We start from the raw sequence: 15,406 nt of genomic DNA, 5'->3' as shown, positions 1-15,406 counted from the left end.
GTTTAATACGCTGCGGTGGGTGATGAAGCTTGTTTCCCCCAAACTCAGAGAGCAAAGAAACTGGTTCCAGGTCAAAAGAACGTGCAAGCTGTCTTACTGGTTATACTGGATATATACCATCCGTCTGGTTATATGAACATCCATCTGGTTATATACCGTCTGTCTGGTTATATACCGTCTGTCTGGTTACAGTATATACTGTCCATCTGGTTATATACCGTCTGTCTGGTTATATACTGTCTGTCTGTTTACAGTATATACTGTCCATCTGGTTATATACCGTCTGTCTTGTTATATACTGTCTGTCTGTTTACAGTATTTACTGTCCATCTGGTTATATACCGTCTGTCTGGTTACAGTACATACCGTCCGTCTGGTTATATACCGTCCGTCTGGTTATATACCGTCTGTCTTGTTATATACTGTCTGTCTGTTTACAGTATATACTGTCCATCTGGTTATATACCGTCTGTCTGGTTATCTATACCGTCCGACTGTATATACAGTTTTCCAGGTGTTGACAGTTTTCCAAAAAGGAGTTTGGGAGGATCCTCGGGTTCTGACCCTGGTTCTGGTTGTCCTCCCCCAGATCTCCATGGGTCAGATGCTGCAGGAGTTTGGGAAGTTCCTGGGGCTGTTCCTGCTGGTTCTGTCCTCCTTCACCATCGGCCTCACGCAGCTCTACGGAAAGGACCAGAAAGACCCGGACAAACACCCGCCCAAGGACTGCGAGGGGATCTTCTGCCAGCAGCAGAGCAACGACGCCTTCCACAGGTGCCGCCACGCCCGCTTGGACCGCCGCCTCGGAGCTCAGCTGATTTCACTGATTTCACTGATTGGCCCACGGTCAACTAGTGATGCAAGACCATCGCACCAACCAATCATTCATTGTGAAAGATGAATTCGCAGCAAACAAATCTTTAAATGACTCCGGAGTCTGGAGTCTAAGGAGTGCAGCCAGGCACGGAATCTAGATTCACAGAGTGTGGATCTGGATTCACTGAGTCTGGATCTGGATTCACAGAGTCTGGATCTGGATTCACAGAGTCTGGATCTGGATTCACTGAGTCTGGATCTGCATTCATGGAGCCTGGATCTAGATACACAGTATGATCTACATTCACTGAGTCTGGATCTGGATTCACTGAGTCTGGATCTGGATTCATGGAGCCTGCATCTGGATTCACTGAGCCTGGATCTGGATTCATGGAGCCTGGATCTGGATTCACTGAGTCTGGATCTGGATTCACGGAGTGTTGATATAGATTCACTGAGTCTTGATCTAGATTCATGGAGCCTGCATCTGGATTCACTGAGCCTGGATCTGGATTCATGGAGCCTGGATCTGGATTCACAGTTTTGATCTACATTCACTGAGTCTGGATCTGGATTCACTGAGTCTGGATCTGGATTCATGGAGCCTGCATCTGGATTCACTGAGCCTGGATCTGGATTAATGGAGCCTGGATCTGGATTCACTGAGTCTGGATCTGGATTCGTGGAGTCTGGATATAGATTCAGAGTCTTGATCTAGATTCACTGAGTCTGGATCTGGATTCATGGAGCCTGGATCTGGTTTCATGGAGCCTGGATCTGGATTAACTGAGGCTGGATCTGGATTCACTGAGGCTGGATCTGGATTCACTGAGGCTGGATCTGGATTGATGGAGCCTGGATCTAGATTCATGGAGCCTGCATCTAGATTCAGAATCTGGATCTTGTCCCTCGCTCACTATGCGTTACACCAACTGAATCAACCAAGGTTGTTGTTGTTGTCGGAAGACAACATCAAGAACCGAATATTTAAAAAAAAGAGTTGAATCTTGCACCACGGGGGTGGAGCTGTTCATTGGAATCAGCTGCTCTCCTGTTTGATAGAACTGCACATGGCTGCCTGTGTCTGGGATGGAGTCCAAGCGTGGCACCTTTTTCAGTTTTTCTCCTCATTTGTAGCGCCTCTCCAAAGCACCAGGGAAGCATCATGTGGTTCTCCAGATGTTCCCCTGAAAATCCACCTTCTTAAATCTCTTGTGATGTTTGAACATAAAACTACTGGACTGCAAAGTAAAACCCTGAACCCCAGGTTATGGATATGAACATTATTCCTTTGTCTTGGTGTGGTGTTCTGTCGTCTCCAGCTTCATGGGGACCTGCTACGCCCTCTTCTGGTACATCTTCTCACTGGCCCATGTGGCGCTCTTCGTCACGCGGATCAACTACGCGGAGGAGCTGCGTTCCTTCGTGGGCGCCCTGATCGTAGGAACCTACAACATCGTGGTGGTGATCGTCCTCACCAAGCTGATGGTCGCCATGCTGCACAAGAGCTTCCGCCAGATCGCCGTGAGAAACAGCCCTTATCTCTTGTCCAGCTTTTATATATCTATCTGTGCTTCATATATCCGGGAACAGCCCACAAGAGCTGTGGTTGTGGAGATGCTCTTGCCCAGTCGTCAAGCATCACAATGTGCTCCTTGTCAAAGTGGCTCAGATCCTGACGCTGCTTCAACATCAACTTCAACAACTGACACTTCACTTGCTGCCTCATATAATAATAAAATATAACACCAAATATATTAATTAATAATATATATCACTATATATATAACACTATACATATAATAATAATGTATAACAGAACATATATAATAATAATATATAATACTTTATATATAATATATATATTTATATAATATCTGACAGTATATATATATATAATATCTAACAGTATACAGTATTTTGAAATAATATATGATAGTGTATATATATATATGATAATAATATATAACAATTTATATATATTATTATACTGTATAACAGTATATATATAATAATAATATATCCCACCCCTTGACAGGTGCCATTGGAACCAGATTATCAATCATTCACTTCACCTGTCACTGGTTTAATGTTGTGGCTGATCGGTGCATATCTATGCTTTATAAAGTAGAAAGTAGAAAGTAGAAAGTAGAAATTCTTCAAGCAGCGCAGTCGTTTTTTGTGTTGTTTTTTTTTGTCGGTCAGTGTTTATTACAATAACAGGATGAAATGTATAGAAGCTGATGAGAAATGAGGAACGCCACACCCCTATCGCCGTGACCCGTTCCTCCGTGTTGCCCTCGTTCCTCTAATGAGGCCATTTGATTAGTTTGAGGAGCGGGTCGCTTTGTGATATCATTCCCACAGTTATATAAGTCCAAGCTTCCTCTCTCAGTACTCTTTTGCATCCGGCCACTTGCAACACATAGACAGACAACCTGAACCAACACTACGTTTACCCTGTGTACTGCTGCCTTTATTGCTATTATTATATTTATTATTATTTTATTTTTTATATTATTATTTGTTATGATTTATTTCTATTTTATTTTATTTTATTTTATTTTATTTTATTTTATTTTATTTTATTTTATTTTATTTTATTTTATTTTATTTTATTTTATTATTGTTATTGTTATTGGTATTGCTATTGTTATTGTTATTGTTATTGTTGTTGTTGTATTATTATGATTTATTTATTTATTTTTATTTTATTTATTTTTTTATTTTTTATTATTACTATTATTATTATTATTATTTCCTGTGAGACATTTTATATACTGCTGCATACTGTACAGACATTAACATACATGTATATTTAGATCATGGATCATATGATCACATTGTGGAACTAAAATGCTGATATTTTTATTGTCATTATATTATTATTGTAATTAAATTATTATTGTAATTATAGTTATTTTCATTATATTATTATTCTAATTATATTTTTTTCTTATTATTTTATCATTCTTATTGTATTTTACAGAACCATGAGGATAAGGAGTGGAAGTTTGCTCGGGCGAAGCTGTGGTTGAGTTACTTTGACGACAAGTGCACGCTGCCCCCGCCCTTCAACATCCTGCCCTCCCCCAAGACGCTGTGCTACCTGCTCACCAGCGCCTCCAAGTGGGTCTGCTCACACACCTCCAAGGGGCGTGTCAAGAGGCAGAACAGCCTCAAGGTGAGGGGGGATGGGGGTGTGTGTGGGGGGGGGGGGGGGGTGCTCAAGGGGAGTCTGAGCTCTCAGGGTGAGTGACAGCGACTGGAGGGAGTCAAACCGATATCTTTGTGGAGCATAAAAACACCTTCACTCAGAAGGAAACATGGCACCAACCCTGGTTAGGCCCTAGTTAGTTAACCCTGACCCTTGTAAGGCCCTAGTTAGTTAACCCTGACCCTTGTTAGGCCCTAGTTAGTTAACCCCTACCCTGGTTAGACCCCAGTTAGTTAACCATGACCCTGGTTAGGCCCTAGTTGGTTAACCCTGACCCTGGTAAGGCCCTAGTTAGTTAACCATGACCCTGGTTAGGCCCTAGTTAGTTAACCCTGACCCTGGTAAGGCCCTAGTGAGTTAACCCTGACCCTTGATAGGCCCTAGTTAGTTAACCCTGACCCTTGTTAGGCCCTAGTTAGTTAACCCTGACCCTGGTAAGGCCATAGTTAGTTAACCCTGACCCTTGATAGGCCCTAGTTAGTTAACCCTGACCCTTGTTAGGCCCTAGTTAGCTAACCCCTACCCTGGTAAGGCCCTAGTTAGTTAACCCTGACCCTTGATAGGCCCTAGTTAGATAACCATGCCCCTTGTTAGGCCCTAGTTAGTTAGTTAACCCCTATCCTGGTTAGACCCTAGTTAGTTCACCATGACCCTGGTTATACCCTAGTTAGTTAACCCTGACCCTTGTTAGGCCCTAGTTAGTTAACCCTGGCCCTTGTTAGGCCCTAGTTAGTTAACCCCTACCCTGGTTAGGCCCTAGTTAGTTAACCCTGACCCTTGATAGGCCCTAGTTAGTTAACCCTGACCCTGGTCACCTTGGTTACACCCTATAAAGTCAACCCTAACCTTTGGCAGTAAAAGGGTTCAAGTCTGAGTTGAAACATGTCTTTGACCTGCCTGCATGTTGGTTGGTATGTGTGATATAACTTGTACCTGGATCTTCTACGTTTGCTGCTGCTAAACATTGATTTCCCCAAAGAGACGATGAAGGATCTTGTCCTGAGAGCAGCTCCGACCTAACCCGCTCGGTGTCTCCTGCCCCCACCAGGAGTGGAGGAACCTGAAGCAGAAGCGCGACGAGAACTACCAGAAGATCATGTGCTGCCTGGTGCACCGCTACCTGACGTCCACGCGCCAGAAGCTGCAGAGCACCGACCAGGCCACCGTGGAGAACCTCAACGACCTGCGCCAGGACCTGTCCAAGTTCCGCAACGAGATGAGGGACCTGCTGGGCTTCAGGACCTCCAAGTACGCCATGTTCTACCCCCGGAGCTGAGCGCTACGCCCCGCCCCCTTCCCCACCTCCCTCACCGCCCTCCCAGACCCTCCGCCAGCTTTCTCCTCCGGCCGGGACGCATGCTGACAACTCTGCCGTCACAAAGGCCATCTTTAAACCCTAGAAGATATATACAACTCATATACAGTATATGTATGTGTTTGTGTGTGTGTGTGTGTGTGTGTGTGTGTGTGTGTGTGTGTGTGTGTGTGTATTGTGCACCAAAGCCCCAGACTCAGACATGCGTTCTTCTGCTATTTAACCGGTTTTGTAAGGAAATCTACCTATTCAGCCAAAAAAAGCTTTGAGTTCCTCTGCAGTTATTTCGGTGTTTGTATAGTTTCTACTTGAAGCAGAAGGTTCTTTAAAGCAGGAAGCAGCGATCTGCTTCCCCTGGTGGACTCTGGGAAGGAACCGTCCTTTATGCAACTCATATTAAAGTCAAACCAATGCAAGAAAAAACACGGTTATCCGGGACTTTATTCAGGCAGAAAACAATAGAATTATAAATAATAAAAATTAAAAAAAATTCTCGTATGAAAATACAATTTTTTTTATTTAATCTTATTTAACTTTAAAAAACAGAGGAAAATGAGTAGAGAAAATGACAAAGGCCTCTCGGGGCTTGGCGTCCATCTAACTATTGCACTTATTACCACATACGATGATCCCCAGACCACGTTCAGATTCATCACGGGATATTAAAGGCACTTTTTTCAAACATTCAGTCAGATTTACTCTGTGAAGCAGGTGGAAAGAGGGTTTGTTCTGTTTCTAAGGAAGTAGAAAGTATGACAGGAAGTAGAAACTAATTTCGATGACTTGATACATTACAACTGCGGTGCTGCAAAACAGGAAGCAGGTGGGAAGTTTGCACGCGGACAATAAGAGCGACATCTAATAAATACAGTATAAACGGAATGCTCATTTTGAATATTATATGAATGATACTAGAGCCACTAGGGGGCTTTTCTCCCTGTTCAGCAACAGTGCTATTTAAGTTGGACGCCTCTGGAAAAGTAAAAAAAAGCATCGTCCAGGAAACTCCACCCGGTCGGACACCCTCCGAACACCGACCCAAAGAGACAGGAACAACCACAGAGCTGAGAGTCCACGATGCCCCGAGCACCAGGAGGTCGCGGAGCTCGTGGGAGATCTTCCCCGGGATCTTATTCCCGAAACCCCACCGCTTCTCCAAAAACTCCCCATAGGGGGGAAACCTCGGAGTGCCGCTCAAGCGGCTCCGCCCAAATCCTGTGGGAGGGGGGTTCCTGGAGATGTTGGAGGCTCCTCGTCCTCAGCAGCGTTTGTTCTTGAGCACGTTGAGGACCTTCTGGTTCTTGGTCTTGAAGGCCATGACGAAGTGGTGCGGGGCGATCTTCCCGTGGCCGTCCTCCTCCACCTGGCCCATGAAGATGTAGTTCAAGCCTGGTGAGGTCACACACACAGAGCCTGAATGCAGTGGCAGGTCGGCAGAGACATTCAGGAGGCCGGGGATCAGTCAGCGCCACGGCGGGGGGGTCCCATGTTTATATGCAGGAACGCATACAAACATGTTCCGAGCTCTGCACCTCGGGTCACACCTCGGGGGCGCTCCAACCGCTCAGATGGGAGGGAACTCGTTGCCGTGGAATTCACCAAACACACGACCGGTGACTTAAAAAAATACATTTTAAGATAAACTACCATTTTGTTAATCATCAGAGGGAAATAATTCTGTTTTTCCCAGCATAGAATATACGATTCACGGTGTATAAGGCATGCTTTGAAAACAGGAAATACATCAACTCAATAATAACAATAATAATAATTATTGTTATTGTTGTTTGGGTGTTTTGTGGACTCACCTCGTCGCACCAGAGGACACTTCCTGCACAGCACGCTGATCTTGGTGCTCATGGTCTTGCCGGCCTGCTGGATCGCCAGGTTCCCCTCCTTGTACACGTTCAGGATGGAAACGGTGGCCAACAGGCTGCCGCCCCTGGTTACCGTGGTGATGACCGTGCCCGTGATGACTGCCACGCACCCACACACACACACACACACACACACACACACACACACACACACACACACACACACACACACACACACACACACACACAGACAGACCATAATGAATGGATGTGTCACCATTTGTGCTTGTGTATTCCAAAACCCTGTTCCAGAGATTGGTAACACTGAACTGAGTCTGAGATCAGAGCTGAACTGCTCTTTCTAATACAGGCAGAGAGACAGACAGACAGACAGACAGGGGGAGAGACAGACAGGGAAGGACAGACAGACAGACAGATCAGAGATGAAGTCGTGTCTTCACATCCATTGTCGTGACGATATGACAACATGATGATACGCTGAACAATGATATAGAATTAAAGTGTATCAATTAAAGCAGCACTATGTCACTTTTGGGATTTGGTATTTGGCGCCCCTACTGTACCGGAGTGCAATTACACTTTTACACCACGGTCGTAAAACCCGGTCCGGTGTCCGAAAATAATAAATTTTGCCGGATCAAATTTAAACCTTAAAGGTCACGTTCTTTGGGAGGCACCCCCTGCTGCAGATGAAGGTACCAGATGTAGTTTCCAGATGTAGGTACCAGGTGTAGGTACCAGGTGTAGGTACCAGATGTAGGTACCAGATGTAGGTACCAGGTGTAGGTACCAGGTGTAGGCACCAGATGTGCTCAGCCTGTCAGATCAGCTTGCACGTGCGTGTCAGAGGGTGAAACAAACCCGGTGGTGCAATGAGGTAAACAAGGTAAACAAGTTCAACTGTGTTGCTTCGACGTCCGTTTCAGTAATTTCTCACCAAAGTTACTGGAGCAGTAACTGGTTTCCAGTGTTCCCATTCGCTTACACTTCTGCTGGCAGAGCGCTACGGAGTACTTCAGGGCTGAGAGACAGACAGGCAGAGAGACAGACAGGCAGGGAGAGAGGCAGAGGGGCAGAGAGACAGACAGGTATTATATAAGCTCCAGACTGAAGCTACGCATTTCCACACAGGGAGGAAGTGTTAAGACATCCAAGATGGCTGCCAAACATCATCGGTGACTGTTGGGGAAAACACACGAACCAAACGTTGAGAACAACAGAACAGAACAGAGCAGGGCTCCTTCCTCTCTGGGAAGAAGGGTGGGGCGTAGTGAGCAGGAAGTGATGTCACCAGAGGTCCTGATGTTCCTGCTTCTTCTTCTCTCTCTGTGGAGGCTTTGCAGCCTCATGTTTTCAACACATTCATTCATTCACATCCTCTTATGACCCTGCACCAAGCCACGGAGCGGTGCAAATGAAACCATTTCAGGGTTTTCTCAGGAAGCTCCACCATCCAATAACCAATAACCAATAACCAATAATCAATAATCAATAACCAATAACCAATAATCAATAATCAATAATTCTTCAACCAATCTCTGCAAATTTGGGAGAACTGGAAATGTTGCTCAATTGTTTCACATTTTCTGCATTAAATGAACAAATCATCAGAACTAAAGGTATCGCTCTGAGAAGACCCCTAGGTGGTGGTGGTGGGTGTGTCTACCTCCGTATGGGGCGGATGGTGGCAGTGGGTGTGTCTACCTACGTTTGGGTCGGGTGGTGGTGAGTGTGTCTACCTACGTTTTGGTCGGGTGGTGGCGGTGGGTGTGTCCAGCTACGTATGGGTAGGATGGTGGGTGTGGGTGTGGGTGTGTCTGCCTGTGTATGGGTTGGGTGGTGGCGGTGAGCGTGTCTACCTACATATGGGGCAGATGGTGGTGGTGCGTGTGTCTACCTACGTATGAGTCTGGTGATGGTGGTGGGTGTGTCTACCTACGTATGGGTCGGGTGGTGGCGGGCTGGGTGGGGGTGGGTGGAGGCACGGTGGTTGTAGAAAACTTCTTGGGTCTGAACTTGTAGTGAGCGATGAAGCCGTCGGCCGTTAGACTGAGATCCGACAGGAACTGGATCAGGAGCTGGTTTCCGTCTGAAAGCACTGGGCTGGAGGAGGCAGACAGACGGGTGGAGAGACAGACAGGTGGAGAGACAGACAGGAATAGAGAGAGACAGAGAGAGAGAGACAGAAATAGAGAGACAAGACGAGAGAGAAACAGGTAGAGAGAGAGACATACAGAGGCACACAGGAAGAGAGACATTATCAGTAATGTATATTCTACTGGTGTACAGTACACTGTATGTGTAGTACATACTGTGTGCAGTACTCCCACAGTACCAGTACTGCACACAGTCTAATGCAGTACTAGTACACTGTGTGCAGTACTAGTACACACTGTGTGCAGTACTAGTATACACTGTGCAGTACTAGTACACACTGTGTGCAGTACTAGTACACATTGTGCAGTACTAGTAAGCTGTGTGCAGTACTAGTACACTGTGTGCAGTAATAGTATACACTGTGCAGTACTAGTACACACTGTGTGCTGTACTAGTACACATTGTGCAGTACCAGTACACATTGTGCAGTACTAGTATGCACTGTGTGCAGTACTCACGCTGGGGGACTGTCTCCGCAGAACTTCCCGATCCTCTTGGCGTCGTTGATCTCGGCTCCATTGAAGACAGACACGTGGTCGTAGCGACAGTAGTTGTCTCTCTCCACGTCGAACTTCTCGAACTTCACCTCGACGATCTGACGGAGACACCGATTTACAAATTGTGGTGTGGAGGCGGTGTGGTTTAAGCAGCCACACCTGTCTTGGGTCTTGGTAATTGGGCCCGGGATCGGGGTGGCTGTACGCCCGTTGCTGGTCAGAGCAATCAAGGGGGCACCAGGTAAAGCCACCCCACCCCCCCCACACACACACAGGGAGAGCCCTGTCATGACATGTGTCCAGCTGCTCCCGGCTTGTTCCATCCGTCCCTTCTCTACAATAAACTGGTGTTTGTAGCATCACTGCCCGTGTCTCTGTGTCGGAGGACCCTGAAAACACCACTGGGGTGGCGTGTGGCAGCGGAACTTCCACAACGAGTATTTTATATTAGAATCTGTATAAATATTAGTATGAGTATTAATATTTGTATTAGTATTCAGCAGAGTTTCTGAGGTCTTAAAAACCTTTCTTCTAATACTGTAAAGTGATGACAGCATGAGTTTTATGACTAGTATACCTAGTTTATAACTAGCACGGCTAGTTTTATGTGGGTTCCACTAGTTCCCAAGCTACTGTTAGCACTGAGCATGTAGGTGGAGTGAGGGAGGTGGGAGCTGGAGAAGCGGTTTGTTATTATTAACCACGGCCGTCGTTATTAACAGATCAGTGATGGACTGACCAATTAGAATCCAGGATCCCAAACCTCGCTGGTATCCCTGTGTGACGTTGCGATGTTGAGGGACATTTGGGATGACAAACTGAAAAGAGACTTTGGTTTACTGGAAGTGAGCGTGTGAGCGTGTTACCTGGTTCCTGGGGGCCACGATGTGCCAGGAGCAGGTGACCCCCGCCGGGTAGTCCTTGTCGGGCCAGTTGGGGGTTTTAAACGATCCAGAGGGTTTGTCCAGACGCCCTCCGCAGTACTGCTCCCCTGGGAAGTACAATGGTAAGGCTGAACAGCAGTATCTCAAGACATGATGCCCAGAGCTCTCTACTTCACTTCAACTCCCAAGTGACGTATTGTATTATATTTCACGACTCTGTGGAATAAAGGATTCTGATTGGTCAGTAGCACCGACCAGTAGTTATTTCTGATTAATGAGAACGTTCTGTTGGGACAGCCATGGGCGTAGGATTTGCTTCTGCAACAGCTTATAGTGGTTGTTGAGTAATCAGCGGGAAAGGGCTTTTATGTTGAGGCCCATGGCCGCTTCTCTGTTGTCACGACGCACTGAAGGAACCTCAGAGGATTCATGGAGGCTTCATGGAGCTGAAAGCTCATCTGGAACAGCGCAGAACCCCCTCTGACATCTGCAGGTTCTAGGTTCCAGCCCAGCAGCTCTTCTCTCTCAGTCAGCCTGCAGATGGACGAGGTCGAGACTTAACTCCAGGACTCTGTGGTCCGATGGATTATGACGCAACAATTAATCGCTGCTGTTACCAGGATGACCCTGGTGAGACTCAGTGGCTCATTGAGTTGAACCACTGACCCCTTGAGGACATGTTGAAAAGCTCCTGCAGGACGGTGGTGCGGGGAGGTTCACTCAGGATGATGTCAACCCACAGAAGCTCTAACCTGGCAAGAGTTTTACTTCACTTCTGAGGTTCCTTTGAGCAGATGACTGGAAGACGCCACCGCAGCAGCAGCGAAGACCCGGTGACTCAGAGAGATGAACCGTTGGAGGAAACCTTCAGGTGGAAGGTTTGAGTCAGCTTTCAAAAGCCAACGGTCCCAAAATAAATTGAAAAGCTCAAGGGGGGGGACCAGGCTGGAGAAGGGGGGAGACCAGGCAGGAGACCAGACGGGAGAAGGGGGGAGACCAGGCGGAGAGGCCCCGGTGGCCTGACGCTGTAGAACAGACCCTGAAGATGGCTCGGGGTGGCACGTGCCACCCGGGTACACGAGGTATGAACGTGAAAAAATAACATTTTGGGGCAAACTATCTCCCTTAACAACATTTTCTTCAAAGAGGTTAAAATCCAAGAATGGTTTGGTAATCATCATTAAAATGGAGTCATTTCAGTCACTACCTGCTTTGTCTGCTGAGTCAGGGGGAGCAGTCGTCATTTGGGAGAAGTCATTTCCCCTCGAGGGATTAAGAAGGTCCAACCCTGGAACATTCCTCCAACCACAGCATCAGTTCCTCCATGAAGCACCTCTTATCTCCCCTGCTGTGAGACGTCTGACATCATCGTGGAATTCAACTCTTTTCCCGTTTAATTGCGGCTCTTAGACCCTCAGCGTCTGTGATTATACACTGAGTCAGTTCTGCTTTAAGAGGCTCCTCAGGGTTCCAGAGCAGAGGCCCGAGTCCTCCTGATCAGTGCTCCAGGTCCTCCTGATCAGTGCTCCAGGTCCTCCTGATCAGTTCTCCAGGTCCTCCTGATCAGTGCTCCAGGTCCTCCTGATCAGTGCTCCAGGTCCTCCTGATCAGTGCTCCAGGTCCTCCTGATCAGTGCTCCAGGTCCTCCTGATCAATGCTCCAGATTGAAGCCTCTCTCCAACGTGCAGAGCTGTTGCTCTGTGTGAAGTCTGCGTGTGTGTGTTTCTGTGTGTGTGTGTGTGTGTTTCTGTGTGTGTGTGTGTGTGTGTGTTTCTGTGTGTGTGTGTGTGTGTGTGTGTGTGTGTGTGTGGTGGGGGGGCTCTGTTTACCATCGAGCTCTGAGAAATTCCACATTGTCCTGCAATGAAGGTTCCGATGTTGCTGCTGTTCTATCTATCTATCTGTCTGTCTGTCTGTCATCTATCTATCTGTCTGTCTGTCTGCCTGTCTGTCCGTATATCTATCTATCTATCTATCTATCTATCTATCTATCTATCTATCTATCTATCTATCTATCTGTCTGTCTATCCGTCTGTCTGTCGGTCTATCTTTCTATCTATCTGTCTGTCTGTCGGTCTGTTTGTCAGTCTATCTATCTATCTATCTATCTATCTATCTATCTATCTATCTATCTATCTATCTATCTATCTATCTATCTATCTATCTATCTATCTATCTATCTATCTGTCTGTCTATCTGTCTGTCTGTCCGTCTCTCTATCTATCTACACATTATTCATGATCCAGATTACATGTTTCTTAATAAATAAAATAATACACATTGTAGTTTCTATGTGGCGCCACCAGATGTCGCCAGTGGTCAGTGTTAGCATTAGCATGTAGCGGTGATATGAGGGACGTGAAACCAGTTAAGTGAAGTCATTATCAACAGATCAGTCATGGTTATTCAGAAATAACTGACCTCTGATTGCCGCTATTGACCAATCAGAATCCAGTATTTCACCGAGCCATGTGATAAAATATGGATATTAAGTTGATTATAGCGATGTGCTGATAGGATGACCGATCAGGTGTATCGATTACCTCTCTCGTGGGGGAGGGCGGCGGAGTAGACGGCCAAGAAGCCGCTGCCCGCCGTGTTGGCATCAGACACCATCTGCAACAACATCTTGTTGCCCGTGGCAACCAGTGCGCCGGGCCGGAAGGTCCCGCAGAAGCGACCCAGCCGCTGGCTGGTGCCATGGCCGCTGTAGACATCAACGTAGTCATAGCGACAGAGGTTGTCGCTCTCCAGGTCGATGAAGCGGAAGGAGAGGACGACCACCCGGCCCTCAGGGACCTGGGGGGTGGGGCACTGAGTATAACTGAGTATTACAGAGTATTTAATATATATTACTGTAGTCACTGTATATTACTAAGTATTAACTGTAAATTACCATGTAAGTGCTGTACATTGTTGCATATTTTCAGGACGACCACCCGGCCCTCAGGGACCTGGGGCACTGAGTATTACCGAGTATTACAGAGTATTTAATATATATTACTGTGTACTTACTGTATATTACTGAGTATTTACTGTAAATTACTATGTAAGTACTGTACATTATTGCATATTTTCAGGACGACCACCCGGCCCTCAGGGACCTGGGTGGGGGGGGGGTGATTTATGAGGGTGTCATGGAGGTATTTAGAGATAGAGGCAGAAAACCACCTACAGTACTATGTATTAGCTGTACTTTAATGTGTGTTAACTGTATACCACATAATTTAGTGTACTGTGTGTACTGTGTACAGAACATTACTTTGTGTGTACTGTGTACAGAGTGTACTATGTACTGTACATTCCTATGTGTGTACTGTGTACTGTACATTACTATGTCTGTACTGTGTACTGTACAGTGTCTCTACAGCTGAATGAGTAACAGTTGTGTGTTGCATGGATTCTAATTTTATTCTAATTCTAATTTGATTCTATTTCTCATGTAACTCCAATGTAATTCTAATGTAATTCTGATCTAATTCTAATGAAATTCTAATTCTAATCGAATTCTAATTTTAGCTTCATCTTTCACATTTTCTTCTCAGGGAGTTTGCTGAAACGATTTTAATTTCAAAACGACGCAAACTGTATTTATTGATAGAGTTCCAACGACCGAAGCAGGCGACCCGCCACCAGGGCCGGAATATGATCCGTGTTCCACAAAGTCCTGCTCACCGTGATCCTCCAGACGCACTTGGTGTTGGGGGGATAGACCCCCGGGTAGCCCTGGCTCCCGATCAGCCCGGACTCCCCCGTGATGTTCCCTCCGCATGTGAACGAGGCTCTGGGGGAGGAAAGGAGTTTTTATTTAAATGCTTGAATATAAATTGATGGAGTGGAGGTCGGACCTTCCTCCGGAACGCGGGCCGTTAGTTCAGGACACACCGGGTGTGAACGGGGTCTTCCAGCAGAAATACTAAATCAGCTCTGAGAGTAAAAAGTTTTTTACCGCCGCTCGGACTGCGCGCACACGGTGAGGAACAACGCGCTGCAGGCGCACAGAACTCCGCATGTGGTCCACATGGTGTCCCGGGACCCGTGGCCTGAAGATCCTGGATCCTTGAAGGAGAAGTAGCAGCAGGTCCCGGAGCCTGGAGGAAAAGCACCGTCCCGCAGGAGGCTCTGCAGGGCTCTAGTTCTCCAGCAGGGGTCTGGGTCTGTGGCGGGAGCCTGGCTCTGCAGTGGGCTCTGCATCCACAGTGGTCTAGATCTGCAGCGGGGGTCTGTACCAGCAGTGGGGTCTAGTCTGCACGGGGGTCTGGACCTGCGGCGTGGTCTGGTCTGCAGGTGTTTGCTTCTGCAGCTCGAGTATGAATCTGCAGCGAAGCCTGGCTCTGTAGGGGTCTGGTTTCGCAGCGGTGTGGTTCTGCAGGGATCTATCTCTTTAGGGGTCTGGCTCTGCAGAGGCCTGGTTCTGCAGGGATCTAGTTATTCAGGGGTCTATTTCTCCAGGGGTCTAGCGCTGGGGGAGTCTGGTCTTGCAGGGGTCTGGCTCTGCAGGGGTCTAGTTCTTCAGGAGTCGGGCTCTGCGGGGGTCTAGTAAGGGCTGGTCTAGGTCTGGTTCTGCAGGGGTCTAGTTATTCGGGCGTCTGGTTCTGCGAGGGTCTAGTTCTGCAGGAATCTGCTTCTGCAGGGGTCTGGTTCTGCAGCAGATGAATGCATGGCTTGTTGTGCAGGAGGAG

General features: G+C 47.0%; 2 protein-coding genes across 2 annotated transcripts in view; one reads left to right on the top strand and one right to left on the bottom strand.

The window, feature by feature from the left end:
* The window catches only part of trpc1 (transient receptor potential cation channel, subfamily C, member 1), a gene marked incomplete at its 5' end in the record, with an annotated part of 14,745 nt that extends 9,334 nt beyond the window's left edge, over positions 1-5,411 (top strand). The window contains 4 exons of the mRNA XM_080020617.1: positions 590-774; positions 2,139-2,340; positions 3,806-4,000; positions 5,082-5,411. Coding sequence (XP_079876743.1) covers positions 590-774; positions 2,139-2,340; positions 3,806-4,000; positions 5,082-5,309 — 810 coding nt within the window. The 3' untranslated portion in view covers positions 5,310-5,411. The remainder of the gene's footprint in view (positions 1-589; positions 775-2,138; positions 2,341-3,805; positions 4,001-5,081) is intronic.
* Positions 5,412-5,771: 360 nt separating this feature from the next.
* Positions 5,772-14,825, bottom strand: pcolce2b (procollagen C-endopeptidase enhancer 2b). The gene is made up of 9 exons (XM_080020564.1): positions 14,674-14,825; positions 14,400-14,508; positions 13,268-13,523; positions 10,707-10,831; positions 9,802-9,938; positions 9,126-9,289; positions 8,124-8,207; positions 7,157-7,324; positions 5,772-6,737 (listed from the first exon to the last, which is right to left on the bottom strand). Exons 1-9 carry the CDS (start codon positions 14,745-14,747, stop codon positions 6,607-6,609), a joined length of 1,248 nt encoding a protein of 415 aa, XP_079876690.1. The 5' UTR covers positions 14,748-14,825; the 3' UTR covers positions 5,772-6,606.
* Between the last annotated feature and the right edge of the window lie 581 nt (positions 14,826-15,406).

This window comes from Zeus faber, assembly GCF_960531495.2.
Source record: "Zeus faber genome assembly, chromosome: 19".
NCBI classification, from domain to species: domain Eukaryota; kingdom Metazoa; phylum Chordata; class Actinopteri; order Zeiformes; family Zeidae; genus Zeus; species Zeus faber.
The sequence above is the reverse complement of the archived record's forward strand: the minus strand, read 5'-3'. Positions and strand labels throughout refer to the sequence as shown.